Genomic DNA, 12,533 nt, shown 5'->3' with positions numbered 1-12,533 from the left:
CTGCTCTGCCTGGTGTGTTCCTGTTTCTCTCACTGGGTCCTGGAGTTTGTGCCACTGAACAGGGAGCCCCAGAGTGTCTGAGCATGTGCAGCTGGGCTGTTGGGACCTTCCGGGCCTGTTACCTGTATGCTGCCTGGTGACATCTGGGGGATTACACGGGGACTACCATGGTACATATGGGGACAGTTTGGCCCCGATGGCCAACAGGCTCAGAAGCCTGATCTGGCGGTGGCCAGGAAGACAGGATGCCAGCACCCAAGGGCACTGACTTCCATCCAGCCCAGGTGTCTTCCATTCTGTCCCCCTGCCTCCCTCGCCTGCCTGAGCCTGGTGGCCTGTTCTGTCTGTCCCTCCAGAATGCCGGCCGCCCCACCGGCTCCCTCCAGGCTGAGTTAATGGCCCTGCCCCCTAGTGGCCAGAGCCCGCTTCACAGGATGAGAGCCAGCTAAGCTCCAGGGGCTTTCCAGGAAAAATGTCCCTTGGAAAAGATGTGGTCTTGGCTGGGCGCGGTGGCTCACGCTTGTAATCCCAGCACTTCGGGAGGCTGAGGCGGGCGGATCATGAGGTCAGGAGATCGAGACCATCCTGGCTAACATGGGTGAAACCCCGTCTCTACTAAAAACACAAAAAAATTAGCCGGGCGTGGTGGTGGGCTCCTGTAGTCCCAGCTACTCGGGAGGCTGAGGCAGGAGAATGGCGTGAACCCGGGAGGTGGAGCTTGCAGTGAGCCGAGACCACGCCACTGCACTCCAGCCTGGGTGACAGAGCGAGACTCAGTCTCAAAAAAAAAAAAAAAAAAAAAAAATGTGGTCTTTTCACCACCCCCAGCAGCACCCTAGTAATGGCTTAGCCCTTCCCCTCCCCTGAGCTCCAGAGAGAACACAACCAGCAGAGGAGACATTCCCCATCATCCAGAAATGGGTTTTATTCTCAGCCGAGGGACAGCAGGACTGGTAGAGACTGTCAGGCCACACGGCTGCCTGCACAGCACCCCCATGCTTGGTAGGGGGTGGGAGGGATGGCGGGGGCTGGCTGTCCACAGGCCGGGCATGACAAGGAGGCTCACTGGAGGTGGCACACTTTGGAATGGGATGGCGGGGGACAGCGTTCTCTTGTAGTTGGGCCACAAGACTCCACAAGGATAGCACAGTGACTGATTCCCAGCGCTAGAGGCGAGGCGGTTGGCCATGTGTAGGTGTGTATATATATGAGTATTTATAGATATAGAACAGGGCAAGGGCATACCACAGAAGGGGCACAAGTTTTCACCAACGGTCACGCCTGAGTGTATCAGCTCACCACTACAACAGACTAAGTCACAGATGAAGGGGGCTGGCTTTGGGGCTGGGGGAGCCACTGTCAAGTCACAGAACAGCCGTCCAGGCAGGCTTGGAAAGGGAGGTCTCCGAGAAGAGGAGGGATCTGTTTAGAGGTCGAAGGGGGGCCTGGGGCTCTCAGGACGGGATGGACTTGCCTGACCCGATCGGCTGGCAGTTGGAGAGAAAGCAGAGAGAAAACGGGAGAGAGAAAAGCGAGGAGAGAGCTGGTAAGGCAAGCACAGCACACGGCCAGCCGGCCGCGCCGCAACAGTGGTGGGAGGGCCGGGGAGGGGAGGGCGCAGGTGTGGGTGTGGCAAGGTTCCTGGAAAAGAGGGGCTGGAAGGGAAAGGGGAGGAAGATGGAGGGAGGAGCCGTAGCTTCACAGATAGCGCCTGGGGGCTGTGGCGGCCCTCCCCACCCCACACACGCTGGCCTCTCACACGGCACCCAGGCAGGGCACCCGCCGTTCAGGCTGATGCTCGGCCCCCTCGGGCTTCCCTCTTCTCTGGTCACCCTGTCTTCCAACCCACTGGCCTGGGGCCACCCCTTGCCTTGGGGAGCCCCACGCAACAGCCACCAGGCCTGATAGAGAAAGAACACTGCTTGAACCAGGAGGGTGAAACTAAAAAGGATGGCTGGAGGGAGCGCCGGAGGCCCCTCTGGGTGGTCAGAAAACCCAGGACCCTCTGAAGGGACCCTGGGGGAGGCAGGGAGGGCAGGCAGCCGGATGCCAGTGGCCATAGACTTATAAGTCTAAGAGGGGAGCCTCAGCTGGTCGGGGGGCTGCAGGTCGCGTAGGTGAGGCTGGGCCCTTCCTGCTGGGAAAAGCAGAAGAGCGAGAGTCAGTGGCAGGAGAATGGGGGGTGGGCTCACTGGGCGAAGCTCAGCTGGGCCAGCAGGCACGGTTGTCCCCTTGGCTGAATGGCACAAGTGACCCTAGGAGCAACAGGCCGAGGTGCATGAGCCCGCTGGCTGGCTATGGTGCTTCAGCTGGGGCGAGGGACACTGCCTTCAGTCACACTAGCAGCTACGACGGTACCTTGGAGGGAGGGAAGGGGGCTGTGTGTCCCTGCCTGGCCTGTGAGGTATGTCGTGGGATGGCCATGTGTATGGGACTCTCAAGCTTTCACCCTAGATCACCACTGGATTGCAGGCAGATAGAGGAGGTGGGACCCTGACTATCACCCCTGCTCTACAGTGGATTTGGCTCTCAGCGCTCCCAGGCTGGGAGCTGGATGCCCTACCCAGGGAGCATGACTCAGACTGCACACCAGGCACGGTGTGCCCAGGATGACATTCCTAGGCCTCTGGCCGCCTCAGAGTCCAGCCCCACACACGACCCCCTCCAAGCTCCCAGCCTTTACACCATAAACCACGAGCTCTCTGCCCTCTCTGACGGCTCCAGAGAGCACCCATGTCTGCCAGCTTGGGCGCGGAGCCTGTTCCAAGAGCCCCCAGGCTCAGCCATGGAGGCCTTGGGCAGTGGCACTGAGTCCCGAGGCTCGCAGGGAAGGGAGGTGAGAGAGCCAGCGGCACGAGGACAGAAAGAGGAAAGAGCAAGTCTGCAGCTGCAGAAGGGAGGGGCGGGGAGCCTGGCTCTGAGGTCCCAGGTGCGCACCCCGTGTGGAGCTAGTGCAGCGGGGCAGACACACCGTTCATGCAGCAGGCGGTGAGGCATGTACCTACCATGGCTGACGCTCCTCAGGGGTCACTGATAGTGATTCTGAAAGACAGCACGAAATCAACATGGCAGTTCACACGCACGGGTGGGGCAGGCCTGGGGGTGGGGGACACACACACGCACACGCCCGGGCGTGCACACACATGCTGTGAGGCCCCATGGCCCACATGCACACGCTAACACACATGCCCACAAACAACACGCATACGCCTCCTTCCCCGCCACCTCCCAGTGCCCAGCACCCTTACTGGCCGGCGGCGCGTGCAGCACGGATCTGGGGCATGCAGCCACTCAGCACACTGAAGCACACGTGTGGGCAGAGTCACAACACAGAAGCTCACCCGCACACAGAGGCATTTGCACTAGCTCCCTGCACACTCGTGCCTGGTGTGCTCAGAGGACCACCCGTGCTGCTCATGGAGATAGGGCTTGCTCGCTAATGTCCAGCTGTCATTTCTCCACCTAAGAGCCTTCTGTGGTTCCCTACTGCCTACAGCATTGAGCCCCAACAAGTCAAACTTTTCGGACTTTGAAGGTTCTCCACCTTATGCCCCACCCTCCCCACAGAGCTCTTCCTCATTCTGTCTCTGTTCTCTGCTTTGTCCAGTGGCTGTCCTCGATGCAGCCCACACTACACCTCTGCCCACAGTGCAGCTCTTGACCCAGATACCCTCCCGATTCCTTGCCACGTAAGCCTATCTCAGCCATGCCTCAGACTGCACTGAAGTCAGGTTGCCTTGAAGAAGCTCTCCCAGACTGCTCTTTTCCCCAAGGTAGGGTCATGATTTGCCAAATGTTTCATGTGTGTTAGCAAGACTGGAGTTGGGGCAGGCATCAAACCTTACATCACATATCTCACACCGAACCATAGACCTGGGTGCCAAATACCCTGAAGAATCTGAACTCACGTTGGCAGTTAGAAAAGTGCTCCTATGGCTGCATCTGCAGTTAACACAGCATCCCTATAGCCACTGTCTCCCTCCATCCCCACAACCACCCTGGGAAAAAGGCAGAATGTCATCATTTGATAGAAGGGATGCTGAGGCTCTGGGTGGGAAAGAGATGTGTCTAAAGGCCCAGGGTGAAGCAGCATCTCTGGAATCCCAGTCCAGTCCTCTTGCCCAATACCATGCTGCTTGCCTCTACCCATCTGCTTTGGTCATCAGAGCATCATAGGGCAAGCCCCAATCCCTGCCTCATTTTGGTTTATGGGTGCTAGACCACAGCCCTACCCTCCAGCCATGCAGAAACAAAACAGATGCTATTGTTCTGCTGTGTTCTTCCTTAGAGAATGTGGCCAGTGGAAACAGGGCAGACTGGGAATTGGAGTGAACTTCCTTGAAAGAGGGTTATGGGTCAAGAAGGTCAAGCCAAAGGATGTAGTAGAAAGCTTTTCCCTAGAAATCTTTGGGAATGAAGCAGGCTTCAGCCACTCCCATCCCTGCCCCTGCCGCCACCCCTACCACATTGCTTTAGACTGGGTAGGGCCAGAAGCGGGGGGAGGAAAAAAGCCATCAGATTGCCCATGGCTCCAGGCTGCTTCCCCAGCTGCTCCTGTCCTAGCCCGGGCCTGGGTGCCATTCTTACACTCTCACACTCGTGTGCACGCCCACACACACATCACACACTTTTCTAGTCACACAGTCACAGCCTGGCCTCTGCTCCTGTGGGCCAGTGGCTGGACACCCCCTGGGATGGCTCAAAGGAGTCAGGACTGGGAAGTGGGGACATCAGGGTAGCTGAAGGAAATCCACACACTCAGAGCAGATCGGGGTTCAGACTCAGACCTAAGGTAGGCTCCCCAGGGGCTGGGAGAGGAATTGGACGGAATGGAGAATGGAGGACAGCAAGAAGAAAGGAGGAGGAATGCAACGTGTGGGCGGCCGCCAAGAGTGAAAATAGAGGGAAGCGCCATGCAAGTGCTGGAAAGAAGGGGGCAGGTGGGACGAGCCCCACAGCCCCCTCCCCAGAAACGACCACCTCCGGGACTCAGCGCTCCCTTGGGGGCAGGCTCCGCCAGCCCTCGGCCACACGTGGCGTGGCTCCGGCACCCAGAGTCCGATTGCCTGGGATGGAAACTGCCGGTTCTGGCGGCCAGGTCCGATGCTCTGGAATCCAGCCCCATTTCCCTCCCGGCCACGCCCCTCTGGCAGCCTCTCCAGCCGCATTCAGCCCCTACTCACCTGGGGACCCCGGGCGGGGCGCGGTTGGGGCGCGAGGGCACCTGAGGGGGAGGGCCGAAAGGGTCAGGGGAAGCCCCCGGCCTGGAGGGCACGGGGGGCGCCCCCCCCAGGGCGGACCCAGCAGGCGGAGGCCCAGGAGCAGGGCCCCGCGACCCGGGCCGGGCTGGGGGCACGGCGGGGGCTCGGCGCTGCGGCGTGGGGCTGGACGTGGGTGACCTGAGGGCGACAGGGAGCGAGGAACAAGGAGAGGCGAGATGAGCAGCTCCGCCCACCCAGAGGCCCCGCCCCAGCCCAGTGCTGGCCACGCCCATGCACGCAAGCCCCTCCCTGCCGCACCCCTAGGCGGTCGCCGGAGCTTAAGCCCCGCCCCCAGCGGCGCCAACGTCCCAGCTCCACCCAGCCTTGCAGCCAGCTCTCCACGGCAAGCCCCGCCCCGCGACAAGCCCCGCCCTCTCTAAGCTCCACCCCTCGCTCCAGGTGGGAGCCACCCCGGTGACGCGGGCGCGCCACTGCCCGGTCCCGGCACTCCTCCCGCGGGCCCCGGGCTGGGGGGCTTTGGGGCCGTGGGGGCCGGCCCTGGTACCTGCGTCCGGCCGGTACGCTCTGCACCTGCAGCCAGGAGTCGTCCACGGGCGGGGGCATGGGCGTGCTGACGGTGGTCGTGTTGATGTCGCCGATGATGCTGAGCGCCTCCTTCAGCGCGTGGTACATGCGCAGCATCTCGTCGCGCCGCTGTGCCTGCTCCGCCGACTCCTCCATCAGCGTGTTCTGGTCCCCACACGAGTACAGGTTGGCCAGCAGCTCCGAGAAGATGAACTCCTTGGTCTGCGAGTAGGCAAAGAGGGAAGGAGGTGGGGACCTGATGCCTGTGCCGCCCTGGCAGCCCCACCGGGCCCTGCTGGGACTGTGAGCTGGTATGGCTTTTCAGACGCGGCTCCTACACTGCCTAGACTGGAAGATTCGCCTCCCCACCGCGCTTTTCTCACTCAGATGAGGACACTGAGGTCCACAGGAAAAGTCATCTGACCAAGGTCACAGATCTGGGAGGGGACTTAGGACCTATCATGCCACCAGAACTCTTGTCTCCTCAGTTTTTTTTTTTTCTTTTTTTTCTGGAGATAGGGTCTCGCTCTTTCGCCAGGCTGGAGTACAGTGGGGAGATTACCACTCACTGTAGCGTCAACCTCCTGGGCTCAAAGTTATCTTCCAATCTCAGCCTCTCCAGTAGCTAGGGCTACAGGCACGTGCTACCACCAACCCCAGCTATTCTTTTTTTTTTGAGACAGAGTTTCACTCTTGTTACCCAGGCTGGAGTGTAATGGCACAATCTCAGCTCACCGCAACCTCCGCCTCCCGGGTTCAAGCAATTCTCCTGCCTCAGCCTCCTGGGTAGCTGGGATTACAGGCATGTGCCACCACGCCCGGCTAATTTTCTATTTTTAATAGAGACGGGGTTTCTCCGTGTTGGTCAGGCTGGTCTCAAACTCCCAACTTCAGGTGATCTGCACACCTCGGCCTCCCAAAGTGCTGGGATTACAGGCATGAGCTACTGCGCCCGGCCAACCCCCGCTATTCTTTAAAATTTTTGTGTAGAGACAAGGTCTCACTGTGTTGCCCAAGCTGGTCTTGAACTCCTGGACTCAAGTGATCCTCCTGCCTTGGCCTCCCAAAGTGCTGGGATTACAGGCATGAGCCACCGTGCGCAGCCCCTCATTATATTTCTTCTTCTTCTTCTTTTTTTTTTTTGAGATGGAATCTCGCTCTGTCAGCCAGGCTGGAGTGCAGTAGCAGGATCTCGGTTCACTGCAACCTCCGCCTCCTGGGTTCAAATGATTCTCCTGCCTCAGCCTCCCGAGTAGCTGCAATTACAGGCTCACGCTACCACACCTGGCTAATTTTTCTATTTTTAGTAGAGATGGGGTTTCACCATGTTGGCCAGGCTGGTCTTGAACTCCTGACCTCAAGTGATCCGCCTGCCTTGGCCTCCCAAATTGCTGGGATTACAGGTGTGAGCCACCGCGCCCAGCCCCTCATTATATTTCTATTGGACAGCTCTGGTCTGGACCGTGCCTCCCTCCCTGGACCTGGTCCCATAGGGCTGGTTGGCATCTCTCCCAGGCCAATATGGCTACCTGCGTCCCCAGTGCCACAGGACTTCCCTGCCCCCATGCGGCGGAGCACGCACATTGTTAATCATGAGGTGCATGATGGTCTTGGGCATGAGGTCCCTCACGGTCTTGTTGACAATGGCCATGTATGAGTCCACAAGATTCCGGATGGTCTCCACTTGCCGTTCCAGCTGTGGGTCCATGGAATGCATGAAGCTGTCGGAGCCATTCTCCTCGGTCTCGCTGGCCTGCCATGGAGAACACAAGGGCATCAGGGTGGCCAGGCCATGCAGCCAGGTTCCAGGCATCCCCAGGATCTCAGCCCCTCCAAGGGTACCCAGAACACTGAGGCACAGAGAGAAGCGACTGGCCTGAACACACACCCGGCTCCGCATCCCTGTGCCTCTCAGGACCCTAGACTCCCCTGATTCAGCCTTGTCTTGGTTCTGACTCTAGTGCCTAGAATTTGCCTCAATTTCCCAATCCAGAAATTATTATTATTATTATTTTGAGAAAGAGTCTTGCTCTGTCACCCAGGCTGGAGTGCAGTGGTGCTGTCTTGGCTCATTGCAACCTCCTCCTCCTGGGTTCAAGCGATTCTCCTGCCTCAGCCTCCTGAGTAGCTGGGATTACAGGCGCGCACCACCATGCCTGGCTAATTTTTGTATTTTTAGTAGAGATGGGGTTTCACCGTGTTGGCCAGGCTGGTCTCGAACTCCTGACCTCGTGATCTGCCCACCTCGGCCTCCCAAAGTGTTGGGTTTACAGGTGTGAGCCACTGCGCCTGGCCCCAATCCAGAAATTAGAAAAGAACATCTCCAGGTCCCTTGCTTGAAAACCTGGCTGGAGCTGGTGCCAGGCTGCAGATGCCTGGCAGGAGGCAAGAGAAGGGCACACTCACTTTCTCTTTGTCCTGGGAGGCCCACACACCAACATTGCCACCGCCGCCACCATCAGGGAGCACAGCCGAAGGAAACACACAGAGAGGAAAAGGGGAGAGATTGAGTGAACCTGGGACACTGCACCCCAACTCTCAGGCTACTCTAGACATCGCCACAGTGAGATAGGGGAGAAAAGAGAAGGCAGTCACAAGAAACTACCATCATAGAAAGGGGATGCAGGAAATGCCATCTGCAACAGAGACAGAGACACAAAACTGCCACTGGAGAAGGATGGGAAGACCAGGAGACTTATCTCTGTTCCCACCCCCAGAGTGGGTAGGGGGGAGGATTCCTATTATTTCTGAGCCAAATAAGGTCTCAGAAACATGGCATGACTTGGCATCACTGAGGATGGTGCCCCAGGGACCCTAGGATCATGCTTGCCCCTCCTCTCCTTGCCCTGCCACTCACCCCAACACGCTCAGGGTACACGCCAGCTCTCAGGAAGGAGGCCTTCCAGCTGTCCACCTCCTCCTGTGTCTCACAGGCCAGCTCCAGCTGCCGATAATCCTTGTAGACATTCCTGCAAGACAGGGCAGGCGGTGAGGGCAGATGGGCAAAGCCTGACCCTCCCTGGCGGTTAAGGGCATGCCCAGACTTTGGGGTCAACATGCCTGAGGCCAGCTCATTTCCCAGCTGTGTGACCCTGTGCAAGTCCCTTCCTCTTTCTCAGCCTCAGTTTCCTCATTGGGAAGATGGGTTAATAATAATTCCTGCCTCCTTGGGTCACGGAGGATTCAGTGAAGTGAGTGGTAAAATGCTTAACAGGGGACTGGACCTTTGATAAGAGGACAACCATAGTCAGTGAAGTCTCTAGCTTGGGGCCCAGATCCCACCAGCTTCCTCCGTGGCTCTCTAAGGACCCCTCTGATGGCAGCTGGACTGAACCCTCGTCTCTGAGTAGCAGAGGGCCCACTAGAGTCAGCCTTGGGTCAAGAAGAAGAGGACAAGTACTGCCACCACCCTATAGGAAAGAGAGCAGGAGAAGAGGACCAGGCCTGACTAGGGCCCTTTGGCTCCAGTGCCTGGCAGAGTGTCTCATGAAGAGCATGCACTGTACCAGTAACTATGGAAGGGAGGAAGGGACGGAGGGAGGGAGGGAAGGGGGGAATGGAAGGAAGGGAGGGAGGGAGGGAGGAAGGAGGGAAGAAAAAAGGGAGGGAGGGAGGGAGGGAGGAAAGGAAGGAGGATGGAAGGAAGGAAGGAAGGAAAAGAGGGAGGGAAGGAGGAGGGAAGGGAAGGGGAGGGGATGGGAGATCTTGACATGATGTCTAGCTCAAAGCAGGAACTCAATAAGCATCTGTCAGTGGATGGCTTGCTGTGGGGCTTAGGGGAGGTTCCTCTCCTCCCTGGATCCCTGTACCCAGCTTCTACTCAGTGAGGGTGGTTTTGGGGCTGCAGCAGCCACAGCCAGGGGCAGGCAGGCACCTCTGCTCTGTGTTAAAGAGGGCAAAGATGTGCTTGCTCGACATGAAGCCCTTCTCCACGTCCCGCAGCTTGAGGTTGTCCACAGACAGCATGTATTTCTTCTCTTTCTCCTGTGGGTGGAGGCAGGAGCAATGGGGTGAGGTTGGCATGTTCTCTGCCACACCTCACTCCCTAAGAGTCCCCCTGACTGGCCCGGGGCTTCTAAGCAGCAGCCCCCTCCCACTGCGAAGGTGCAGCTAGATAAAAGCCTGGCCACGGACCGTAGGCCTCCTGGGCACCGCCGACCCCCACAGAGCCAGTCCCACCAGCTCTGCATATATGCCGGAGGCCAGGGGGCTGGTGAGGGGTGGGGAGGCTGAGAGTGGCTCCCACAATCCCTCCCCAGGCAAGTCCTGGATACAAGCCAGGCCGGCCTCAGGCAGGGACCGCACACTCAGGCCTCTCTCGCCCCCGGCCTGGCCGCCTCTGACTTCATTTCCTGACTGCAGAGACCAGGAAGGGGGGCCACCAGACCCGGCGGCTTCAAAGGGCCGGCTCAGCCCACTCCCCCGAGCTCCCCATGTGTTAGCAATAAGGTAGCCAGCACAAGCCTGGAGGTGGTGTGCCTATGTGTGCAACATGTGTGTAGTTGTGTGTTTGTGCCAACACACGCAAGCCCAAGTACATATCCTATTACCTGTTGTGTGTGTGTGCACATGTGTATCTGGGGAGGTGCCCAGCATGAACCATGTGTCAGTGTGAGTGTGTCTGCATCTCAGGGTGGATGTGTGCACACTTTGTGGATGTGTGTGGCAATTGTGCGAGCCTACATGTTTGCATAGCCATGCCTGTAGACTTACACTGGGGTACACATCTTATCTGCACACTATGGTACAATGGGCTGTGTGTTTGATTTATCTAGAGCTGTCTGGGAGGAGTTATGTGTATCTGTGCACAGGCATGTGGGGTGCTAGGCCCATGTGGTGCTCCATGTGGGCACATGTGTATGTAGGCTGCTGTGTCCCAGGGGAGGGGTTCAGGGATCTGGGGAGGAGATACCCCAGGATGGGGCTCTGGGAGAGGGGAGGGGTTTTTGTCACCCATGCCCTACTTGCTCATGGGGGTCGTCTGTGTGGGCCTCGGGGACTCAAAGAGCTTGGGCATGAGCCTTGCCTAGGATCTCAGGTAGGGGGCTGGGTTTAGGGGGACCTTGCTCCCCCGTCCTGGCGTCATCCTGCCCACCCCTCTCTGCCCCCAACGCCCCCCTGGCCCATGCAGCCACATAAAGCCCTCTTTATGCCAGGCGGGTGGCCGGGAGCCCCAGAGGGCGGCTGGGGGAGGAGAGGAGGAAGTTGCACACACGGCCAGGGAACATCTGGAACCGTTCGAGAGAGGCCCCGCCACCACCCGCCCTGCGCTTCGGGGTTGGACACTAGGTAGGAGCGGCCTCCTCCTTCCACCCCTCCCTTCCTGCCGGCCGGCCCCCTCCTCAGGCCCCTCCTTCTCAGCCCCAGCTCCCGCTCACCCCTGCCACGTCAAAGGAGGCAGAAGGGGAGTTGGGAGCAGAGAGGGGACCACGGGCTGGCTGGTCTGGGGCTAGAGGGACACAGGCTGGGGTTGGGGTTGGGGGGTTCTCGGATCTCCAGGGGATGGGGCTGAAGCGCCCACCGGATGGACAGACACTGCTGCCTGGATGGACCAGAGGACACCTCCACTCCGTCTACCCAGTGTTTAGACTATCTGTTCAGGACTCCCAAATTGTACAGTAGTCTGCACATTGGTTAGGCTGGGCTGGGTTAGACCCTCGGCACCGCCGCCACTGGAGAGCTGGACCGACCCCTGCCCGCCATCCCAGAACCGGAGCCTGGAGCCATGGGGTTAGGGCACAGGGCGGGCTGGGAGGAGGCACAGATGGATGGGGGTGCCACCCTGCTGTGGGACTGGTGGGGGGTAGCGGTGATGGGGGAAGGGTGGCCGAGGAAGACTGAGAGGATGGGGGGGGGTCAATGGGGACTGGGGATGTGGGCAGCCGCCGGTCTGCCCAAAGAGCCTCCCTCACCCCAAAACCTGAGGGCTGGTGGTTGAGTAGAGAAGTACAGACCACTCTCCCACCAGCCTGGACCACCTCCGCATCCCCAGCGGTCCTGGTGCAAGAATCCACTCACATTCAACACACACACACCTTGACACTCACAGCCCCAGAACTCACACACATGAGCACCCCCACACTTTCAATCTCACACCCATGTCCCAAACGGACACACACAAGTGCATGCACACACACCCATACACACCCTCACGACTGGAACACTCCCCCCATCCTCACATCCCAAAGACATACAGAGATTCTCAAACACCCCATACTCACACCCTCCCTCCTAGAGCCCCCTCCCCACACACACCTGCATTTACACCCCAAGCACAGGCACGTGCCTGGAGTCACTCCCTAGGCACACGGATTTCACCCCAGATGCAAATGCAGACCACATATTCCAAACACACCTAGATGCTTATACCCCAATCACACTCCTAAAAAACACCCACACACCAGACCCACAAGCCACACACACACACACACACACACAAACACACCCCGCCTCCCAGCACCCACAGCCCACAGCCCACTCCCACCTCCCCACATACAATTCTCAGAGCTGTTTTCGCACACGACTTAACTCAGATGTACACAAAAGCTCCAGAAAGACCTACAGGCTCAGGCATGAGATCAGGGGACCCCCTCAGTGGCACGTGCCCCTCCCCCACAGTGTCACCCGGTCTCAGGCCCTCAGCCCCAGGTCACATGGTCTCCCTGGCCCTGAGTAAGGAACCTCAACATGGGAGACCCCAAACCCATGAGGGCATCTAGGGAGCCTGCAGAGAGACCGGCAGGAAGC

The 12,533-nt window shown here is 58.9% G+C and overlaps 1 protein-coding gene across 18 annotated transcripts in view; it reads right to left on the bottom strand.

Annotated features, from left to right (window-relative positions):
• Positions 1-907: 907 nt before the first annotated feature.
• Positions 908-12,533, bottom strand: part of DNM1 (dynamin 1) — a 51,677-nt gene continuing 40,051 nt past the window's right edge. For 4 of the 18 annotated variants that reach the window (XM_054501044.2, XM_063650354.1, XM_054501045.2 and 1 more), the window contains 7 exons: positions 9,661-9,770; positions 8,644-8,755; positions 8,193-8,204; positions 7,369-7,539; positions 5,767-6,008; positions 5,184-5,399; positions 908-2,137 (listed from right to left, as the gene is read on the bottom strand). In XM_054501044.2, the coding sequence (XP_054357019.1) occupies positions 2,065-2,137; positions 5,184-5,399; positions 5,767-6,008; positions 7,369-7,539; positions 8,193-8,204; positions 8,644-8,755; positions 9,661-9,770 (936 nt within the window). In that variant the 3' untranslated portion in view covers positions 908-2,064. Of the gene's footprint in view, positions 2,138-3,005; positions 3,043-3,757; positions 3,760-5,183; positions 5,400-5,766; positions 6,009-7,368; positions 7,540-8,038; positions 8,162-8,192; positions 8,205-8,643; positions 8,756-9,660; positions 9,771-12,533 lie in introns of those variants that run through there. The other 14 variants (XM_054501052.2, XM_054501051.2, XM_054501050.2 and 11 more) reach the window with 12 other exon arrangements.

Source organism: Pongo pygmaeus, chromosome 13 (genome assembly GCF_028885625.2).
Source record: "Pongo pygmaeus isolate AG05252 chromosome 13, NHGRI_mPonPyg2-v2.0_pri, whole genome shotgun sequence".
NCBI lineage: Eukaryota > Metazoa > Chordata > Mammalia > Primates > Hominidae > Pongo > Pongo pygmaeus.
This window is presented reverse-complemented; position numbering and strand designations above follow the sequence as displayed.